Below are 24,387 nucleotides of genomic sequence, written 5' to 3' on the forward strand. Positions count from 1 at the left end.
GCCCAAGAAATTTTCTCATCTGTAAACTGGGGACACTAGTAGTGTCTAGGACACACAGAAGTCATAATGTGGCCCTGCTCACTCACCACTCTGGGCCCATGTGATAGTCAACTTACCTGGCAGGCATTGTACAAGAGCTGATGCTCAAACTTCTTGATCCCAAGAATGTTCTGGAACATCTCATAGAGTTGCTCTTTGCTCAGAATCAGCTCAGAAGCTGCGCTGGCTGTCATCCGGGCCTGCTGCTTCCTGGGGTCCTCTTCTCCACGGTAGATGGCATCAAACTTGGCCATCCAGGAGCTCAGCACTGTCTCCTTGCTGAGACCATCGATCTCAGGCAAGCTGCGCACCCTTTTCTCAATGTGCTTCTTGAAGACCTCCCGCGAGTCATTGGCGGAGCAGCCCCCACTCTGCACCATGCGGGCCACGCGGTCACTCTTCAGGAACACCTGAGCAAAAAACAGGGCCAGGAAAGGCATGAGAAAGTCAATCCTGCAGATAGCAGTTCTCAGGCATCACAGGAGGGACAAGCGTGGTCACACCCTGTCCCACTGGCTCCCGCCCTGCCAACTCAGAGAAGTCACACATATTTTGTCTTTATGTCCAAATCTGGACAATGAGAATAACAATAGTACTTACCAGGTTGTTGCAAGGACTAATGAGAAGTAATATCCTGAAAGGCAGCATAGGGTATATAGATTCTGGGCCCAGAATGCCTGGGTTCTTTCTCTATCACTTAGGGGCTATGTTTCTTTGAGCAAGTTAATCTCTTTGTACCTCAGTTTTCTCACCTATAAACTGGAGACAATAGTAGTCTCTACATAACAGGTATTTTAAAATGAGGGTAAAATGAATTAATATATGAAAAGCACTTTAAAAGTATCCCATATTAATGCCTAATGGGTTATTGTGGTTGTTATTATTATTATATATAATACATATGGCCTGATATCTGGCATTTGACACTTAAATGTTAACTGCTATTTGTATCTCATTCTATCCTCTCAATGATACTCATCACAAGTGAAATTGAACAAGTATTAAGTAAATGTGTATTTAGTGTCTGTCTCCCTCTCCAAAATGTCAACTCCATGTAGGCAAGGACTGTGTCCTTGTTTCCCACAATGTCATCTGTCTCCAGAACACAGCCAGCAACTTTGAGAGTAAGCAAACATAGAAAGTAGGTATTAAATTCAGTCCATTTTGTAGACAGAAAACTAAGACTATTGTTAACTCAAATTGGCTGGTTGTAAATGTGTGGTATTTTTATTGCACCCTGGTACTTCCTTCCCTCAGGCTCTCACCTGCCAGATGAGAACCTTTTCCACCTGGTGGATAAATGTGAGTGGTCCATTGGTGCTGTCTGGGTCCTGGGACCATGCCATCCATTAAGAATGATTTGTAATGGTGCCCACCATGTGAAAGCCTACACAGCTACATGGTTTGGGGGTGTAATACAAGGTGGTGAAGCTACTGCTTCATAGTCACAGAGAGGAAATACCTGACAACTTTGCAATGTGTCCTGGTCACACTTCAGAAGGTACATAAATATCCTTCCAGAAGCAGAACAAGTGTTCACTCCTCTGTCAGATTTTAGGAAATTCTCTTTTTGGCCAGGAAACACCATTGCTTGGGGTGTATTTCATCACCACCTGCTTCATCATAAAGGCTTCCCTGGTGGGAAGAGCTTTTAGAAAGGTGGTCTCCATTTATTGTGACTTAATGAACTCAGTTACAAAGAAGGAGGGCTGAGGGTTACCTTCCCAGGCTACAGGTCATGGCCCACTTGCCAGGGCCTGAGAACTGGTACTCAGTGAGATCTTAGAGTTCATTTAAAAATCAGTGTTAGAATAAAATTTTCAAATGAATCCTCAGGCCTTATGAGTCTTAATGAGCTAAAGAATTTGCCTGAAACTCTGTAATGCTTAATATACATTAATTATCCATCTAACAGATTGTGTCTCAGTTTTAATTTTAGACCTCAAAGAACTTAAAAGTTTTGAGGCAAATAGAGGAATTTTGCGGAGAGGCAAGAATTGTAAACCATGGTCCCAAGTTAGTTCTTGGATAAGTCAGCTCCCCTCTTTGATTCTCCAGTTTCTAATCTGTACACTGAGGGTGTTGAATCATAAGGTTTTGGGGGTTGTCCTTCTAGCTGTAATATTTACACTCTTCTTTATAATCCCACTCTTCTTTCTTTGGGCACTGAGATGAAAGGCACTGTGCCAGTTGCCAGGGATACAATGGTGAGAAAAACAGATACCGACCCAGCCTACAAGCCTTCATGACATCATCTTAATAATCCCATCCAAATATCATTTCAAGTTGGAACAAGTGCTATCGGGGAAAGTCCAGGAGTCCAGGCTGTCTAAAACCAGGAATCTGTTCTAATGTGTAATCAGGAAAGCCTTCCTGGAGGAAAACTCCTTGAAGATGATATGTGATAGGTGAAGAGAGAGTATTTCAGAGGCAGGGAACAATATGTGTAAACAGCCTGAGTGTCTGCAGACATAAAGAGAAGCCAGGGTGGCTGCAGCAGTAAAGGATGGGGAATAACTGATGTAAGGTAGACAGGAGAGGGCCATGTGGCCAAGAGCATGGGAGGCCACACAGAACATTTTTGTCTTCATTTGAAGGGCCCTAGGAAGCCACTGAAGGTTTTAAGCTGGGACATACCACAATGAAGTTCACATTCTCTGAGTTTAATGCGGAAAACAGACCTGAAAGAGGCCAAGAGAATTGGCAGGAAGCCCTGCTGGAGGGCACTTGTAGAACTATAGGTGACTGAAGATGGTGGTGGGGACACAAAAGGGTTAGGGTTAATTCTTTGTTTTCAGCTCTAATGAACATTAGAGATGACTTGGAAATAATTAACAATGAAGTCACCCTCTCCTCTCCATCTGTTTATAGCAGTGTCCCATAAAACAGGGCCAGTTATAAACCCTTATCACCATATTCCTGTCCCCTAAAGCCCTTCTGTAGCTGCCATTTGTCATCTGTCTTGGTGACTCTTTAGTTAATATCTTAAGTCTCAGGAAGGCAGGAATTACAACTGTTTTTTACTATTATTTGTTCAAGTGCCCAAGACAGTGTCTGGCATACTGTAGCACCAATTACATTGGTGCTACATGTGTGAGTGAATAAGAACAAAACAGATTTCTTGAAGCAGAGACCATACTGAGATTATATCTGTATGGGGGCAAGCCCAATATATGGTTCTCTCCAAACAATTGCCTATGGCTAGATATTCCATGACACCTGATAACGAGTGGTATAAAATGAACATGTTGGCACATTGATCCCAGCTGGTGTCCATAACTGGCTGGTGACTCCTGTATCTGCACATATCATCTACACATAGTCCTTTTCTTCATTTCTAGAGGCCACTCAATAAATATTTGTCACTTAACCTCTATCAGTCCCACTCTCCTTCAATGTGGTTAATGCAGGAGCCAGCCTTCCTTGATAAGGATAAAACTGAAAGAACTTTGAAAAGTAGGGGGCTCCATCTGTCCAGAAGTAAGAAATGATTGCCAGGCCTGGAGAGGAGGGGAGATGAGTGGAATGTCAAGTGTGTGAGGAAGGAGGCTGAAAATTGAGGTGACAGTAAAGATGAAATGCTGAAAGGAGGCGAGACAGCCAGGGGAAAGGGGTGGCAGCAGCAAACTAATTTTCCAGGCACATTGTCGATCTTGGCTTCTCAGTGTGTCAGAAGGAAGTGGGGTCTGGGCCAGCCTTGCCCTGCTGTGAATAGTGCCACTGAGGACCCACGTGCTTGTGTGTCTCTGAAGCCACCCTTGCCACTCATTTGTACTGGGAGCTCTATCTGGCATTTTTGTTTTCTGTTTTGTTTTTGGGTATTGTGAGAGACTTCAACCCCAGGCACAGTTCGATGTGGCACATCCATAAATCTTCCCTACTACTCTGCCAACTTCCAGATAGGTCATGACGGGAGATAGAAGATGAACAAATAAATATGGAATGGTGAAGGGCAGTCAACTCAGTGACTCAACCTCATTCATCAGTCCTTCCCTCCCTCACCAGAGCCAAGCAAGCTCAAGGTTATTTAGAAACATACAAGCACATCAGTACTTAACCACTCTACACGGTGTGGGGCAGGGTGGAGCCGGCCCTGCACCACTTCCTTGCTGACAGGCTGAGAAACCAACAGATTATTTCCTGCTCAACAAAAATGTATCATTGCAAAATAAATATCAAAAAGACTTTGGTGTTAAGAGTGAATGAGAGTAAAAACAAAACACCCTGGTCGGTACTAGTGAATGGCTGAATAACAAGAGGAACAGGGTCTAGTGTCAGAGGACCTGAGTTCAAATCCTGCTAGCTTTGAAACCTGAGCAAGTGACTTAATCTTTTTGGGCTTTAGTTTCCTCAACTCTGGAATGGGAATCATAACTACCCTACCTTGTAAGATTTTGGGAAGGATTCAATGAGATAACATGTGTCAACTGGTGAGCATGGTGCCTGCTACAATATTGTAACAGAAACTAACTATTGTTTTTTAATAAATTGCCATGCAGCCATAAAATAAGCATTTTTTTCCATTAGCATCAAAATATGTCCATGATCTCTTGTTAACCTGGAAACTTGCAATGGTAGGGGTAATGTGGGGATAGAGGATCGGAGCATGACTCTGGACTGAGAACATCATAGGTATTAAAACATTTTACTGATAAGGGTGTCATATGTGTGATTTTTGAAGAGGTAGGAATGAGATTGAAAACCAGTGTGCTAATAAAACGAATGGGTTATTAATATTTTATAGTAATTTTCCATCTTATTATGGAAACCAAATAGCTATCTGAAACAATAAATACCCCAATTTAATAGTGGTTGTTTAGGACAATGGAATTACAGGTATTTTTCTAATCATCTCATTTAGATTTTTTCCTACACTGTCTAGTTTTATAATTGTCATTCATTATTTTCATAATCACTTAAAACACCTCTTTATACATGGAAAAATACAAAATTTATCTTTGTTGAAGCAAGATGAATGTAATTTCTAAAATAAAATGCACCTTGGATCTCAGAAATCTTCCTCACCAAAAATTAAGAGATCCTGGGGCGAACTTCAGATGCACATCTGGAGCCATGGCCTGTGGCAGGTAGTGGTAGATTAGGAGCTAAAGCAGCCTCTGTTTCTCCTGTTTTTTTTTTTTTTTTAAATTAATATTTTTAAAAGATTTTAAAAATTTATTTTACCTTTCTCCTGTTTTGACCTTGCACCTTCATTACCCCAAGCCCAGACCCAGAAACTGGAGAGTGGTATTAGATTTAGGGTGAGGGTATGTGTGTGCATGTGGACAAGTTAATTCTGATAAAAATTATGGAAGAAAGGTCCTATTACAGATGAAAAATCTGAGGCTCAAGCCTGGCCAGGGTCTGAAAGCCACTCTGTTGCTGAATTAGACTTCAGCCCCACATCTTTGGAACATTAAATTCATCCTCTTAACCTCTCTAACCTCTGCCTCCTCCTTCCTTGCCTGACTTTCCCCACAAGAACAAATGCCTCAGGAAAGGTCTATTTTAAGGCCACTGAGGACTTACAGTAGTTTCACACATTGGAAAATACATGGGGGACCTCCCAAAATATGGAATTAAGTTCTGGAGGATGGGCCCCTTATAGTACAGGATTTCCCCACTAGGTGAGTGTTTGAGAAACCCATCTGTATCAGTGTACCAGCTGGCATTGTTGTAAGAGGCTATGTTCATCTTCAGTGAACTTTTTTTTGAGACTCTTAACACATGGCTCATTTCATTATGCGTGATTAACAAGTACACCTGCCCACAAAGCCTTCAGTAGTTTTTTCACCATAAATGGCATGATCCCCATGCCGTTCCCTCTCTGTTCACCCAATCTTGCCCCAAGCAACTTTTTTTATTTTCCCAGATGAATAAAGTCCTCGAAGGGAAATGTTTTGCCAATGTGGAAGAGGTGAAACAAAAAATGACAGAAACACTAAAAGGTATCAAAATTGACAAGTTCAAAAACTGTTTTGAGCTGTGGAAAAAATGTCTCCATGGGTGTATTGCATCAAATGGAGAGTACTTGGAAGGTACTCTGTTTAAACATATAAAAATAAATATGCAATTTTTTTTTTATAAATAAATTCTGGTTTCGGGGGACCCCTCCTCATATATAGCTTCATTTCAGAAAAATATTCATGTGTCATCTGACTGTAACTTTTTTAGATTTAAAAAAGGTTCACCCATAAAGACTAGACAAAATATGTCACCTTGTATAGAGGACACCTGTGTTTTTTGCCTGCAAAGAATTCCTCCCTTTCCGATAACAGCACCGTACTCTGACAACCTCTTTGTCATTACACAAAGTTTCACTGGACTGTCAATCACAGACCTTGTACTCCCTTAGCCAAATGGTGGGTTGGGGCCTGAGCTTGGCCAATCACACATCCCCTCCTCAGGTTCAGATTCAGAGTGAGGTGTCACAAGGATGGAATGGGGTTGGAGTAGACTCATACCAATGATACGGTGTTCATTATAATTCTGCTGCCTGGCTTTCTAAAGTCAATCTGCTTTGGTTTCCATTTTTTCTTATGTTTGGTTATTTCTTTTAATAGCAAAACCAGCAACAAACAATTGTTATTACGTTGTTGTTATTTTATTATTATTATTATTAAAGGCTTAATTTAACCATAACCAGTTTCAATTGCTAGAAACTGAAGAATTCTACCTGATACAACATTCAGTGGTAGTTTGACAAAAGCAACTGGGTCTTTGTAGAGGAGACCAGCTAAAAACAAAATAAAACAAAACAGAACTCAGTCTGAGCTTCACTGGCTGAAGCCCAGATGTCAGCAGCAGTCTCCACCCCATTCTACACTCTCACTTCCCACCACATACCCCATGTTTCCTTTCAGGTGGGATCTGAGTGAGGAAGGTTTCATAACATTTTTCTACCTACCTCTTTTCTCTGATGCCAGGACTAGCATGTGAATGAGCCAAAATTAAGCAGGGAGATGGGAATGCAAAGGTGAGGATGGAAAGAGGAAGGGCTTATGTTTTAGACATTGGTCTTAAAAGCACAAAGAGTTAGAAAAGATGTGGGGTCCCTGGAGAAACAGGTGGCTCTGATGTCAAGGACCATGGTGGTGTGAACAGGCTGGGGTTGCTGGGCCAGATCTCAGAGGACCCACCTCAGTGCCCAGCCCTCAATGCCTAATGGAAGAGATTAAAAGATTACACTGCTGCTCTGCTTGATTGGCTTTGAAAGTCATGGCCACTAAGGTAGGATAAAGGGAAGTGACCTGCTCTCGAGAGCCTTAGGGAAACTTGGCCTCCCTCTGTTCTGGCCCAGCTCATGTCCCAGGCCTCACCAGCTTGCCATTCAACGGTGGCAGCCGGGTTCCGACTGGGCTGAATTGTTACAGATGGAAATTGTTCTTTACTCCTCTGGTGTGTTGACAAACCATTATTGCCTTAGTAAGACAAGGCCAATACCTGAAACTTACTTTGACTTTGTGTAATAATCTTGGAACTTTTTGAGGAAATTTTTTCCCTTTAATGTCCTTATCTCAGTAAACTGGAATGTGAAAGTGTGATATGGCAAGGAGGAGTGCATGTGTGTGAGTGTGTGTGTTTGAGGGTGAGAGAGTTTAGAAAGGGAATATATGTGGGTTTCCTTTTCTCTCTGATGAGAGTACATTCCCCGTTCTTCTGGAAAACATGACCCTAATATTTTATTGGGAAAACATTGCATTTTCAATACATACAGCTGCAGTGGGACTGAGCCCACACTCGGGATCTAGAGGTGGTATGTGTCCTAGGCCTGATTCCCTAGTCTGTTTCACCCTCTTCTATTGTGATTGGCTTAAGAAAAGACACCTGACCCATGTCACTCCAACCAAGGTAACCCTGAGCCTCTTGCTGGGACTCTCAATGAAGAGATGTTGTTTTTGCTCCTGGAGTTGCATGAAAGGAACTGCGTAAGAATGAAGTCAACATAGACAAGAGCAAAGCCAAGGTATGTGGAGCAAGATACATATCATGCTGGCATCTCTGAAGTCTCAGGATATAACCACAGCTCAATCCAGGTCCACCCCTGGACTTTTAAGTTGCTTGAGCAAATAAATCTCATTTTTGGCTTAAGCCATTTTGAAGCTGCTATGTCTCAATTGTCATCCAAAGACTTCTGACTAAAACAAGTACTGACAGAAAAATAATTGGATTCTAGATTAAGGTAGAGAAAGAGACACTAACTTCTTGATTATCCAACAGTAAAAAGAAAGGGAAAAGGGTAATCAACTTGGGGCTCTTCCAGGTAAAGTGTTAATCCTGATTCCTTGACTGGGGCCTTTGTTGCAGAGGATAAGTCTTTCCAGGAAATGTGAATCTCAAGACTTTCTAAACCTTTACTGATGACTATCGTAAATAATTAATATCCCACATTATTTCCTATTACCCAAATCTCAATATTAAATGTGAGTAATTTCTCAAAGCCCATATTCTCTTCAGGCTAAAAAAAAGTTCTTGCAAACTGGCCAATATAGAAAAAATATCAGTATCACTTATAGATATAATGGTAATTGTCTGAGACTCATCAGCATGTTGATGACTACTAATTTTTAAATTCAATGAATAGAAATGACACAATTAATAGATAGAAATGGCACTTTATTTTAATTTATGTCATTAATCAAATGAACTTTCTACTTAAGATTAGCATTCTCAAAATTTATAAATCGATAAATGACTTTAAACATGAACTATCGATAAGAGTCTGCCTGGTAAGAACTGGCCTTCAGAACTGGCTCTTGAAAAAAGGGGATGGAGAATTAATTTCATTCCCTGGAAGTTTCCAGACAGAATCTTTTATAAAATATATTCTGATTATTTATTGCCATACCATAATTGTGATTCCAAATTTCATTTCCACTCTCCATTAAATTGAACCAAATAAAGCAATAAATTTGGCACTTGTTGGCAATAATCAACACTATTTTAAAATGAAAGGGAAAAGCTAAAATTTGACTAGTATAAAAAGAACCCAACTTCTAAAATAGATTAGAATAGAAATTTCACTAAGGAAATGGCATGTAAAATGAGCCTGTGCCCAGGAGGGGGCTAAGATGGCGTCGGAGTAGGAAGGAGCAGATTTGGCTTCCGTCTGCTCAGGGGAGAAAATCCTGACCAATCTATGGAGTAGAGAAGCAAGCAACCAACATACTTCAGCATATGTGAAAATAGGGGACCAAGGATTGTGGCGGAACCAAAAAACTGGACCCTAAGAAGAGTGCTGCAATAAGGTAGGGTCTCAGGGACCAGTGTGTGGTCCAGGGAGCTGCAGCCCCAGGTCTAGTGCCTGCTGCGGGGTTTGCCACAGAGTCCTTGGGAGAGAGCCTGGACAACTGCTCCCTCCCCAGCCAAATAAGGTCTGAGCAGCACTGGGAGGAATCCAGGTACTAGCAAACACAGAGGGGCTATGAGCACCTTTGGAGGCTGTGGACACTGGAGGGGCTAGGTCACGCAGCGGGCCCTGATCCCCACAGTCACTGGTCTGGCTGGAGAGTTTGGCAGCGGGAGAAGCCAGGCCACTGTGTGGAGTGGCAGGCTTGAACAGGAGGAATTTCTCAAGAGGAAGGAGTGAATAGACAGACACTGTTTGGAGAATTCTCCTAAAGTGATCAATCACTCCAGCGTCCCTGCCACCCAGCTGAGGGCGCGCATGCAGGGAGAGCATCGCTGCACCCCAGTCCTCAGCAATAACCCTGGAGAAAGACCTGATTCCCACAACCAGGGCTCAAAGCTGAGGAGCCACATTAGCTTCCCAGTGTGAAAGCCAGTGCCAGTGCTGCTGACGGAGGAAGAAAAACCATACCAATCACTCCTCAGCCTGCCCCAGCCAGCAAGAGCAGAAAAACTGGTTTGGCCACTTTGAAACCAAGAGACTTTTTAATTTGATTCTATTTTTTTAACAATTCTTAATTTTTAAATTTTTATTGTTTTTATTCTCTTTTGATTTCTTTTTTCCTCTCTTTCCTGATTTCTTGTTTTATTCCTTCCTCCTTCCTTTTTCTCCAATTTTATCTCTTCTTCCTTCCTTCGTCTACCTTTACTATTTTTATTTTTTAAATTTTTTTCTAAATACCTACAAGTGACACAAAATCCTGGATCTGTGAAAAGACCAAAGTTGAACCCAAAGAAGGGGAATCACAACAGCTGGGACAGTGAGACAAATTTCACTCTGCTATTACAAAGAACCTGCAAGTTATTGCATATTTGTATTATTATTATTTTTCCAGTATTCTTACATCTTTTTTTAATAGTATTTTTGTATCCCTCTTCTTTTTGTATAGTCTGCTTTGCTAGGCTGGATATATTGTATGACCTGACAGCTTTCCCCTGATATCTCTTTCCATACTGTATTGCTAATCTGCTGTCCTTTAACTCACCTGTGTCTCATTAGCACACTACTCGAGGTTCTGTACTCCCTATTCTTGTTACCTAGATCTCATAGATTCTGTCATATGATTGTTGCCATAATATTGTAAATAATTGCTGTTCCATGCAAATGTAATTACTTCACAACACCCCTTCCAGATCTTAGCCCATTTCAAAGTTTCCTGAACTCTATTACTACAGTGGTTAACTCTATCCTCTCACACACTACACCTATTTACTATCCTTTACTCTCACCTTACCTCAGAATCTGACCTCCCACAACCTCCCTGCTTTATAGATCCAACTCACAATTCTTCCTTCCCCAACAAGAGTCTTATCTTCTTTCCATCCTTTCTAAAAATCAGCTAGCTGGGTGGAAGATCACGGTTAACATTATACATAGCCAAAGGATCTCCTATCTCTTCTCTACTTGCTGCTACTGTAAATATCATAGAAGACTCTGTTGATGTCTTAAACCATTTTGCCTTCCCCCTCCAACTGATGACAAAAAAGAATAGGTAGAGGCGGTGAACACCAGGATATGCACTGGAAGAGGAAATCTGACAACAAAGGAACCACTGACAGATAACAACAGAAGAAGGTGAAGGAGGGAGTGGTAACCACACCAACCTCAATCCAGGACCAATCTGGAAATACAACTAAACAGTAAAGACAGCACCCAATACAAACAACTGAACAAGAGCAAGAGAGAATCCTCAAAACCTTGTACACATGGAAGAATCAGCTTCAACACAACCTGCCCTCACCAGCACAACAAAATACAAGAGGTGGTGGACAGAGTGACCCTCATTTAACCAGCTGGTGGGAAGGAACCACCAAAGAAAGACCCAACAACAATCAAAACCCAAAGACAAATACAGAGCCAACTTAAATGACAGCCCAAGACCAGTGAGCTTGGGAGATCAAGGAAACTCCACCACTGAAACTCACTGCTATTCTACTAAAGAAATCCACACCATAAACCCAGGGAGCCAGAACAGATCAATTTAAGAAGCCGAGGCTAACAAGAAGAGTCTCACAAACAATGGGAAGACAAAGAAACAGTCCCCAAATGAAAGGAAAGGAGGAAGCCTCAGAAAGAATGCTAAATGAAATAGAGGCAATTCAACTATCAGATATTGAGTTCAAAGCAATGATCATCAGGAAGCTCAATGAGCTCACAATGAGCTACCAGAAACTAGAGGGAAGCTACAATGAACTCAATGAAAACTACATCAACATGAAAAGGGAAATAAAAACTATCAACAAGGGCCAACAGGAAATGAAGAATACAATTTCTGAACTGAAGAACACAGTAGAAGGAATGAAAAGCAGGATCCATGAAACAGAAGATTGGATCAGTGAGCTAGAGGACAAAGTAGAAGAAAACACCCAGAAAGAGCAAGAAAAGGAAAACAGGCTCAGAAAGAATAAAGAGGGATTAAGAGAAATGCAAGACGACATGAAACATAATAATATCCGTATAATGGGGATACCAGAAGAAGAAGAGCAAGGGATAGAAAAACTATTTGAAAAAGTAATGAGGGAAAACTTCCCTAATTTGATGAGAGAAAAAGTCGCACAAATCCAGGAAACACAGAGAGTCCCAAGCAAGAGGAACCCAAAAAGGCCCACCTCAAGACACATCATAATTAAAATGGCAAAATTTCAAGACAAAGAGAGAATCTTAAAGGCAGCAAGGGAGAAACAGGAAGTAACATACAAGGGAGCCCCAATAAGGCTAACAGCTGACTTCTCAATGGAAACACTCCAAGACAGAAGAGAATGGCAAGAAATATTCCAAGTAATGAGAACCAGAGGTCTGCAACCAAGGCTACTTTACCCAGCAAGGCTCTCAATCAAGATACAAGGCCAAATAAGAAGTTTCTTAGACAAAAGAGGTCTAAAAGAATACACCTCCACCAAACCAGCTCTGCAAGAGATGCTAAAGGGACTGCTTTAAGGAAAGAAAGGAAAAGGGAGAGAGAGAGAGGAACACAGGTACAAAAATGGCAATGAATAAGTACCTTTCAGTAATAACCTTAAATGTAAATGGATTAAATGCTGCAATCAAAAGACACAGAATGGCTGAATGGATAAGAAAGCATGACCCACACATATGTTGCCTACAAGAGACCCACCTCAGGACAAAAGACCTACACAGACTAAAAGTGAAGGGCTGGAAACAAATTTTCCAAGCAAAGGAACAGGAAAAAAAGAGCCGGGGTAGCAATACTCGCATCTGACAAAATAGACTTCCAGAAAAGGGCCATAAAGAGAGACCCAGAAGGTCATTTCATAATACTTAAGGGAAGAATCCACCAAGAAGACATAAATATTGTAAATATATATGCACCCAACATAGGAGCACCCAGATACATAAAGAAAATCTTAGAAGACTACAAGAAAGATATTGACAGCAACACAATTATTGTGGGGGATTTTAACACCCCACTATCAAAAATGAACAGATCTTCCAAACAAAATATCAACAAAGATATTGTGGCATTGAAGAATACCCTAGATGAAATGGGCTTAACTGATATATATAGAGCCCTCCACCCCAAAGAAGCTAAATACACATTCTTTTCAAATGTACACGGGACATTTTCAAAGACAGACCACATGATAGGACACAACAAGCCTCAACAATTTCAAAAAAATTGAAATCATACCAAGCATTTTCTCAGATCACAAGGGACTGAAGCTAGAAACCAACCCCATGGAAAAAAAATCCAAAACACTCAAAATTATGGAGATTAAATAGCATGCTATTAAACAATGAATGGGCCAAGAATGATATTAGGGAAGAAATCAAAAGGTTTCTGGAAACAAATGAAAACACACTTACAACAACCCAAAACTTATGGGACACAGTGAAGGCAGTCCCATAGAGGGACTCTTCCCTGAGAGGGAAGTTCATAGTGATACAGGCCCACCTAAAAAAGTTAGAAACATTTCAAACAAACAACCTAACCCTACCTCTACAAGAACTCGAGGAACAACAACAAAGACAGCTCAGAGCAAGCAGAAGGAAGGAAATAACCAAGATCAGAGCAGAATTAAATGACATAGAGACTAAAAGCACAATTCTAAAGATCAATGAATCCAAGAGTTGGTTCTTTGAAAAGATAAACAAAATCGACAAGCCTTTAAGCAGACTCATCAAGAAAAAAAAGAGAGAAAACCCAAATAAACACAATCAGAAATGAAAGAGGAGAGATTACAACAGATACCACAGAAATACAAAGGATTGTAAGAAATTATGAAGAACTGTATGCCAAGAAATTTGAAAATCTAGATGAAATGGACAAATTTCGAGAAAAATATAATCTTCTAAAACTCAATGAAAAAGAAGCAGAAAGCCTGAACAAACCAATAACAGCAAAAGAAATTGAAGCAGTAATCAAAAACTCCTAACACACAAAATCCCAGGACCAGGTGGTTTCACAGGAGAATTCTACAAAGCATTTAAGAAAGAGCTAACCCCTATCCTTCACAGACTATTTCAAAAAATTCAAAAAGATGGAAGACTCCCAAACTCTTTTTATGAGGCCAGTATCATCCCAATTCCAAAACCAGATAAAGACAACAAAGAAAGAAAACTTCAGACCAATATCACTGATGAACATTGACACTAAAATCCTCAACAAAATACTGGCAAACCACATCCAACAGTACATTAAAAAGATCATACACCATGACCAAGTGGGATTCATTCCAGGGATGCAAGGATGATACAATATTCGCAAATCAGTAAATGTAATACATCACATAAAGAAAAGCAAAGGCAAAAACCACATGATCATATCAATAGATGCAGAATAAGCATTTGAAAAGGTACAGCACCCATTTACGATACAAACACTCAGCAAAGTGGGAATAGAGGGAGCATTCCTCAACATAATAAAGGCCATATAGGAGAGACCTACAGCCAACATCATACTCAATGAGCAAAAATTAAAATCTTTTCCACTAAGATCAGGAACAAGACAAGGCTGTCCACTTTCACCACTTCTATTCAATATAGTACTGGAAGTTTTAGCCACAGCGGTTAGACAAGAAAAAGAAATAAAAGACATCCAAATCAGAAAAGAGGAAACAAAACTGTCACTGTTTGCAGATGACATGATAGTGTACATAGAAAATCCTATAGACTTCACCAAAAAACTGCTTGACCTAATAAATGAATTTGGTAAAACAGCGGGATACAAAGTCAATATTCAGAAATCAAAGACGTTTCTGTACACCAACAATGAAACAGCAGAAGCAGAAATCAAGAAAAAAAATCCCATTTGAAATAGCAAAAAGAAAAATAAAATACCTAGGAATAAACCTAACCAAAGGAATAAAAGACCTGTATTCAGAAAACTACATAACACTGAGGAAAGAAATCAAGGAAGACACTGACAAGTGGAAACATGTACCATGTTCATGGATTGAAAGAATTAATATCATCCAAATGTCCATACTACCAAAAGCAATTTACACATTCAATGCAATACCTATTAAAGTACCAATGGCTTATTTCAGAGACATAGAACAAACACTTAAAAGATTTATATGGAACCATAAATGACCCCGAATAGCTGCTGCAATTTTGAGAAAGAAGAGTAAAGTAGGAGGGATCACAACACCTGACACTAAACTATACTACAAGGCCACTGTAATCAAAACAGCCTGGTACTGGCATAAAAACAGGCACATGGACCAATGGAACAGAACACAGAGCCCAGAAATAAATGCAAGTCTCTACAGTCAATTAATATTTGACAAAGGAAGCAGCAACATAAAATAGAATAAAAATAGCCTCTTCAACAAATGGTGTTGGGAGAACAGGACAGCTATGTGCAAAAAAATTAAACTCGAGCACCAACTTACACCTTATACAAAAATAAATTCAAGGTGGATAAAAGACTTAAGTATAAACCATGACACTATTAAAGGCCTAGAAGAGAATGTAGGTAGGAAAATCTCAGATATTTCACACAGAAACTTTTTTACTGACATGTCTCCTAGAGCAAGGGACATAAAGGAAAGAATAAACAAATGGGACCTCATCAAAATAAAAAAGCTTTTGCACAGCTAAAGAAAACAGTATCAAAATAAAAAGAGACCCAACTGTATGGGAAAACATATTTGCCAATGATACCTCAGACAAGGGTTTAATCTCCAAAATATATAAAAAACTTACACAACTCCACTCGAAGAAGACAAGCAACCCAATTAAAAAATGGGCAAAGGACTTGAACAGACACTTCTCCAAGGAGGACATACAGAAGATCCAAAGACACATGAAACAATGTTCAATATTGCTAGCTATCAGAGAGATGCAGATTAAAACCACAATGAGATACCACTTCACACCAGTCAGAATGGCCATCATAAACAAAGCAACAAACAACAAGTGTTGGAGAGGTTGTGGAGAAAAGGGGACCCTAGTGCATTGTTGGTGGGACTGCAGCCTGGTACAACCACTATGGAAAGCAGTATGGAACTTCCTCAGAAAACTAAAAATGGATCTGCCTTTTGACCCTGCAATTCAATTGCCAGGGCTATATCCTAAGAACACTAAAACACCAATCCAAAAGAACCTTTGCACACTGATGTTCATAGCAGCACAATTTACAATAGCCAAGTGCTGGAAGCCACCTAGATGCCCATCAGTAAATGAATGGATCAAAAAACTATGGTACATTTACACAATGGAATTCTATGCAGCAGAAAGAAAGAAGGAGCTCCTACCCTTTGCAACAGCTTGGGTGGAGCTGGAAAGCATTATGCTAAGTGAAATAAGCCAGGCAGTGAAAGACAAATACCGTATGATCTCACCTTTAACAGGAACCTAAAAAACAAAAGAAAGAAACAAGCAAAATATAACCAGAGACACTGAAATAGGGTACAGACTGACAGTGACCAGAGGGGAGAGAAGAGGGAATTTGAGGGGAGACTGGGTAGGGTTTACAGGAACAAATTTAAAGGACACATGGACAAAAATAGGGGGAGGGTGGTAATGGGAGGGAAGTGGAGACAGTTGTGTGGGTGGGCTGGAATAGGAGTAAAAGGGAGAAAACTGTACTTGAACAATGATTAAAATAAAATAAAAATTAAAAAAATGAGCATGTGACCAGACTCAGCAAACACCACAGACACAAAGACTGTTTACTATTAAACTAATAGATAATATTTTGACAAGATCTAATTGTAATCTTGCTCCACTCTTCATGAAAGGAGGATTCAAGTGTTATAGCAAGTGGGAAGGAGAATTTCACTAAATCAATGAGCTAACATTGTTAAAGCATCTGCTGAGGACTGGAGCCGAATCGGAGCACTAATATATTTGTTCTGAAATAATTTGCTACCTAATAATTTTAAAAAGAAAGAAAAAAAATGTGAAGTAATCCATGGTGAAAAAAATCAGGGTTTGTTGGATTTCCTTACACTTATTTTAAAGTTTATTGTTATTACTTTGGTTTGCATATGACAAAACACTGTGTTTTTCAGTGCTTAGGGGATGGTTTCAAATGGTTTTAATCTAGTCTTGATAATAGGTAAGACATTTGGGGCATAGGATTCCAAACACAGAATATTTGGATCATAAGAAAATAGATTAATATGAAGTAAAATGTCTTCAATGACCAAATAATCAGTTTTGGAAAAATATATGTCAGTTAGACATTGCCACTAGGAAGGTTTGGCATGTCTATATGCAGTTAATAGTGTACCAATGACAGCCAATATGTACATTATGTACAAATAATTATACAATTTAAAATAAAATTGTATATATTTAACTTGTACACATAATTTTTAGTTGTACAATGTGATGATTTTATATATATATGTAGTGAAATGATTACCATGATGAAGCTAATTAACATATTTTCACCTCAGATAACATTTTCTTTTTACTTAAGATCTACTCTCTTAGCAAATTTCAAGTGTTATTAACAGTCAGCATGCTGTTCACTAGATACTCAGAACTTATTCATCATAAAATTGAAAGTCTGTACCCTTCATCAACATCTCACCATTTCTCCCACCCCCTGTAACCCCTGAAAACCACCATTCTTAGGTTTACAAGTAAATAAATATTTAATCCTAAAAAATACTAGTAAAATTCTACATTCTCTTTACTAATAAGCCACTGAGGTCTAAAGGTGAAAATTTTCTTGTGATATATATTCAGGATACACCTTCCCACTTTTAGGTTTTCTCCTAAAAATAGTTCATTTTGGATGGTGTTCCAACATGCAGAAAAGAACTCACAGCCCCATTTTAATAGAAAAAACAAGGCACCATTGTTAGGATGTATTACCAACCTTCAGAAAGGTTGTAAGTGGTGGGAGAATGCTCCTGACACACTTTAGGTCTAAGCTGTGGCATTTAAATAGTTAAGTGACCTTGAGTTATTGACCTAAACTCTCTGAGCCTTGGTCTCTTCATCAGGAAAATGGGAATGACATCAGAACCTAACTCTTAAGACCACTGTAAGGATTAAACAAGAAGTTGCATGGAAAGTACTCAGCACACTTCCTGGTATAAAAATCAGTTGGTGAACAGTAACTCCTTTTATAGTTATGCACAAAATAAAATGCTGTCATTCCCTAAAGTTGTAACCATCATCATCCATTTGTCTTAGGAGAAATGGTTCTGTATAATGCTGAGGCTGCTGTTCCCACTGACCAATAGTTTAGAAACCTGGGGCTAATGGGCCCCAGGCCTGAGCAGTCTTGGCATTCTTTTGAAAGGTGAGTCTTACCTCGTAGTAACTCTGGACAGCGTTCATGAAGGCTTCGTCAGCCACAATCTGGGTTTCCCCATTGAGGAAAGCCTGAAACCTGTCCTTGACTGTCTGCAGCTGCTGTTTGCTGATCTGTAAGAAACACAGGAAGAGGAAACAGTGAGGACTTGTTCCAGATGGGGATCATAGTACTTTAAGCTGAAGATGCCAGGCCTATTGGTGGACTGGAGCCAGCTTGTACAGGCATTTGTATGGAATGTTAAGTCTGCAAGAATTTTGTGAGGCAGTTGTTGAACATAGCCATTTCTAAAAAATATATATAAAATTATATTAAAACAAAGTTCATATATATTCAACATTCATTGCTTTTTTATTATTTTATCACATTTTACTATTATCTGTGCTTTGGGGGTTATTTGTATCTATTGTATTATAGAAATGATATAGAATGGGGTACTACCTTGCATCTCTTCCCAATTCTACTTTCAGTTATACCTTAAAGGAAGATTCTCAGCCAAGGTGAGAGTAGTTACACCATGGAAATGAGTATATATTACAAATCAGGGTTTTTAGCTTGTTTGTTTTAGAGATGGTTGTTACATACATGACTGCATAGGCCCCTCAGGTGGTCTGAAATATCATCTTTTACAAAGCTATAGTAACAAAAAAGTACAGTACTGGCATTAAGACAGACATGTAGACCAATGGAACCTAATTAAGAGCCCAGTGATAAACCTACATATATATGGTCAGCTAATATTTGACAAGGGAGTCAGGAATACTCAAGAGGTAAAGAATAGTCTCTTTAATAAATGATTTTGGAAAAACTGTATATGCACATGCAGAAGAATGAAATTGGATCCCCATGTTACATATTCACAAAAAATAACTCAAACTGGATTAAAGACTTATATGTAAGACCCCCCCAAACTATAAAACTACTAGAAGAAAACAAGAAAAAAGCTCCTTGACATTGCCTTGTCAAGTGATTTTCTGACAAGAAGAGCACAAGGAACAAAAAGAAAAAATAAAACAAGTGGGACTACATCAGTCTAAAAACTGACAACATGAGCACTATGTCCAACATGGTGGTATAGTGGGTGCTGAGCTCACCCTCTCCCAAGAACACATTGAACATACACCTATATTTAGAGCATTTACTCCTGGGAGATAACTATGAGCCAACTGAACAGCTTCTGCACAACAAGCAATAGAGAGGGCTGCATGGAGAAGGTCAGAAAACCACGAGAACCCTTTGGGACCTGAGGAAACAACTCAGGATAGGAGGAACTGGTGAATGCCACTGTTTATATTTCCCCTGAATGTGAATAGTGGGTGGGAGCTCCATCCAGGTTCTCTGGTTGACTTGTAGGGTGCTGCTGGAAGACAGAATAGTGGAATCGCCCTATTAGAATAGCAAAATTAAAAAAAAAGAATTAAAAATGGGGTTAATATAAGAGATCTCTGGGATAATATCATGTGCCTTAACATTTGCAATATAGGGATACCAGGAGGAAAAGTGAAAGGGGCAGAAAGGATATTTGAAAAAATAATGTTTTAAAATTTTCCTGATCTGGGGAAGAAAGTAGACATCAGGTTTAGTAAGCACAGAGAGTTCCAAAAAAGATGAACCTATAGAGACCCACACCAAGGCATGTTGTAATTAAAATGACAAATAATGGGGTTAAAGAGATCATCTTTTTTTAAAAGATTTTATTTATTTATTTTTAGAGAGAGGGGAAGGGAGGGAGAGGTGGAGAGAAATACCAATGTGTAGTTGCCTCTCATATGCCCCCTACTGGGGACCTGGCCTACAACCCAGGCATGTGCCATGACCAGGAGTCAAACTGACAACCCTTTGCTTTGTAGTCCAGAGCTCAATCCACTGAGCTGAGCCACACAGCAAGGGCTAAAGAGATCATCTTAAAGGCAGCAAGAATGAAACATCAAGTCAAGAGAAATCCCATAGGCTATCAGCTGATTTCTCAGAAGCAACTTTACAGTTAAAGTGCTTAAAGGAAGTAATCTGCAAGCTAGAATATTTTACCCAGCAAGGTTATCTTTTAGAATTGAAGAAGTTTCCCAACAAGTAAAAAATAAAGGAGTTCCCAACCACTAACTAAGCCTTACAAGAAATGTTAAAGGGTCTTCTTTATCCAGAAAAGAAAGGGCCATAACCACAAATAAAAAACATATAGGAAAGGGGGAAAATCTCACTGGTAAAGGCAAATGAACAATAACCACAATGAGTCAACCACTTAAGAAATTAATATGAAGGTTAAAAGACAGTAATAGCAAAATTATAGCTACAATAAATAACTGGGATACACAAAACAAACAGGTATAAAACATGACATCAAAACTATAAAGAGTGGAGGAGGAGAAAAATGCAGTGCTTTGAGAATGTGATTGAACTTAAATGCTTATCAGCTTAAAATAGACTGCTATATATATAAATGGGTGTATATGAACCTTATAGTAACATAAACCCAAACCATACAAAAAATCCACACAAAAAATGAAAAGAAAGGAATCCAGTTAAAACAATGACACCACTGATGGACCTAGAGAATATTATGTTAGATGAAATAAGTCAGACAGAGAAAGACAGACACCATATGATTTCACCTATATATGGAATCTGAAACACAAAACAAAATAGAAACAGAGAACAAACTGGTATTTGTCAGAGGGAAGAGGGTTGAAGTAATGGCTGGAAAAAAGGTAGGTGATTAAGAAGTACAAACTTCCAATTATAAAATAAGTCACAGGAATGTAATGTATAGCATAGAGAACAGAGTCAATAAAATCATAATAATTACATACTGTGACAGATGCTTAATAGACTTATTGTGGTGATTATTTTGTAAGATATATAAATGTTGAATCACTATGTTGTATACCTGAAACTAATACAATATTAGTTATATTATATGTTAACTGCAATTAAAACTAAATTAAAAATAAATGCAAAACTTTTGACTGTTTAACTTAAAAAAAAAAAAAGCTGCTGCACAGCAAAGGAAACTATCAGCAAAATACAACTTATGGAATGAGAGAAAATATTTGAAACCTATCTGATAGGGATTTAATACCCAAAATATATAAGGAACTCATACAACTGTATAACAAAAACCAAACAATCTGATTTAAAAATGGGGGAGGTGGAAGATCTAAATAAACACTTTTCCCAAAGAAATACAAGTGGCTAAGAGGCACATGAAAAGGTATTCAACATCACTAATCATCTGGGAAATGCAAATCAAAACCACAAGGAGATATCACCTCACACTTGTTAAAATGGCTATTATAAAAGAGACAAGAAATATTAAGTGTTGTCAAGAATGTGGTCATACTACCCAAAGCAATATACTGACTTGATGCAATGTCCTTCAGAATTGTAATGTCATTTTTTAAAGAAATAGAACATGAAAAAATCATCAGATTTGTATAGAACCACAAAAGATACTGAATAACCAAAGAAATTCTGAGAAAAAAATGAAGCTGGAGGTATCACACTACCTGTCTTCAAATTATATTACAGAACTACAATAATCAAAACAGCATAGTATTAGCAGAAAAACAGACGCACAGACCAATGGAAGAGAATTGAGAGCCCAGAAATAAAACCATATATATAGGCAAGTAATTTTTGACAAAGGAGCCAAAAACACACAATAAAAAAAGAATAAATGATGCTCTTCAATGCATGGTTCTGGGAAAATTGGAAAGCTACATACAAAAGAATAAAAGTAGAGTACTTTTGGTCCCCAGACACAAAAATTAATTCAAAATGGCTCAAAGGATTAAATATAAAATTTGAAACAATAAATTACATAGATATAAACACATGCACTAAACTTATGGACCTTGCTCTTAGAGAAGATTTTATGAATTTGACCCCAAAGCCAAGGGAAATAAAAGGAAAAATAAATAATGGAACTATATCAAACTAAAAAGCAGCTGCACAACAAAAGAAACAGACAACAAAACAAAAATTAACCAACTGAGTGGGAGATGATATTTGCAAAGAACAGCTCCAACAAAGGGTAAATATCCAAAATATATAAAGAACTCATACAACTCAACACCAAACAAACAATTCAATTAAAAAATGGACCGAGGATCTGAACAGATATTTCTCCCAAGAAGACATACAAACAACCAACAGATATGTGAAAAGCTGCTTAACTTCATTAGCTATTAGAGAAATGCAAATAAAAACCACAATGAGATACCACCTCACACCTATTAGAATGGCCGCTATTAACCAGATAGGTAATAACAAGTGTTGGAGAGGTTGTGGAGAAGAAACACTTGTTCACTGCTGATGGGAATGTAGACTGGTACAGTCACTATGGAAAACAGTAGGGTAGTTCCTTAAAAAATAAAGAATAGAGCTATCATATGACCAAGCAATCCCTCTCCTGGGTATCTACCTAAAAAACTCAAAAACATTTATTCTCAAAGTTATATGCACTCTTATGTTTATTGCAGCATTATTCATAGCAGTCAAGATATGGAGCCAACCAAAGTGTCCTTTCATAGAGGATTGGATAAAGATGTGGTACGTATATACAATGGGATATTACTCAGCCGTAAGAAATTGTTTTGCAACAACATAGATGGACCTTGAGAATATTATGCTAAGTGCAGTAAGTCATTCAGAAAATGCTAAGAACCATATGACTTTATTCATATGTGGGATATAAAACTGAAGCTCATAGACACGGACAAGAGTATGGTGATTACCAGAGGGAAGGAGGTAGGGGAGGTAATAAAGTGTAAATGGGGCCAAATATATGTGATGGAAGAGGTTTGACTTTGGGTAGTGGGCACACAATGCAATATACAGATTACGTACCATAGAAATGTATACTTGAAACCTATATGATCTTGTTAGCCAATGTAACCTCAATAAATCTAATAAAAATGAATTTTTAAAAAAGAGTGTGGAGGAAAAGGAACCTTTGTGTACTGTTGATGGGAATGTAAATTGGTGAAGCCACTATTGAAAAAAGCAAGGAAATTTCTCAAAAATTAAAAATAGAACTACCATATTATCCAGCAATCCAACATCTGGATATATATATCCAAAGTAAATGAAAATGGGACCTCAAAAAATAAAATACTGGCACTCCTGTGTTCAATGCAGCATCATTCACAGTAGTCAAGATACAGAAACAACCTAAGTGTCCATCAATAGACAAATAAATAAAAAAGACATGATTATATGCACAATTAAGAGTTATTCAGCTGTGAGAAGGAAGAAAATCCTGCTGTTTGCACAACTTGGATTAAATTTGAGGGCATTATGCTAAGTTAAATAAGTCATACAAAGAACAACAAATGCTGTGTGATATCATTTACATGTAGAATCCAAAGGAAGCTGAATTCAGAGAAGCAGACTAGAGTGTTGTTTACCAGGGGCTTGGGGGTAAGGGGGCGGGGATTGGGAGATATTGGTCAAGGATATCCAGTAATAAGATTAACAAGCTTTAGGGACTTAACATACAGCAGGGGATTATGAGAGGGGATGAAGGTATTAATTAATCTTAATGTGATGATAGTCAATTCACAACATATGCATATCAAATTATTACACTGTACCCCTTCAATTTACATATGTTATATGTCAATAATACTTTTGGGAAATAAAAAAATACTCTGCCAAGTGCAGCATGGCAATTTGCAGAAGTTTTCCAACTTTATTGTGGTTATTACATCTATGACCACATGACAGATGATATTCAGATACAGCATACACTTCCAGTATTCACATAGGTAATTTGGACAGCAGGTTATGCATAATTCCCTGCCTTATCAATTCCACCTTTCTTTCCCAGTTAGGAAAGCCTTCCTAAAAGATTCATCTGTTCTCCCCCTTCACCCTTATCTGGTCGTGTCCCACTGTCTGGCAGTCTCAGCATGAGCAGTCCTAACTGATGAAGCCCTTCCTGACCCCTAGTCTAGGTCTTTCTGATATTCCTGTCATTCCACAGCATGCCATTTAATCTATTTGTTAGTCATGATTGAGTTTCTTAGATTAACTATCTTTTTTTGCTATTTTGTTCATTGATGTTTCTCCAGGGCCACCTTAGTGCGTTACATACAACAGGCCCCCAATGAATGCTTGAAAAATGAATAAATGAATGAAGTCTACAGAAGCTAAATTATTTTCAAATATCCTTTAATCATACCTAATTTATATAAAAGTGAAG

At 38.6% G+C, this 24,387-nt stretch overlaps 1 protein-coding gene across 1 annotated transcript in view; it reads right to left on the bottom strand.

Moving 5' to 3' along the window:
- Positions 1–24,387, bottom strand: part of CADPS (calcium dependent secretion activator) — a 478,898-nt gene that overhangs the window by 337,949 nt on the left and 116,562 nt on the right. The window contains 2 exon segments of the mRNA XM_036030984.1: positions 117–449; positions 18,185–18,298. Of these exon segments, the coding sequence (XP_035886877.1) occupies positions 117–449; positions 18,185–18,298 (447 nt within the window).

The sequence above is a fragment of the Phyllostomus discolor genome, chromosome 7 (assembly GCF_004126475.2).
Source record: "Phyllostomus discolor isolate MPI-MPIP mPhyDis1 chromosome 7, mPhyDis1.pri.v3, whole genome shotgun sequence".
NCBI classification, from domain to species: domain Eukaryota; kingdom Metazoa; phylum Chordata; class Mammalia; order Chiroptera; family Phyllostomidae; genus Phyllostomus; species Phyllostomus discolor.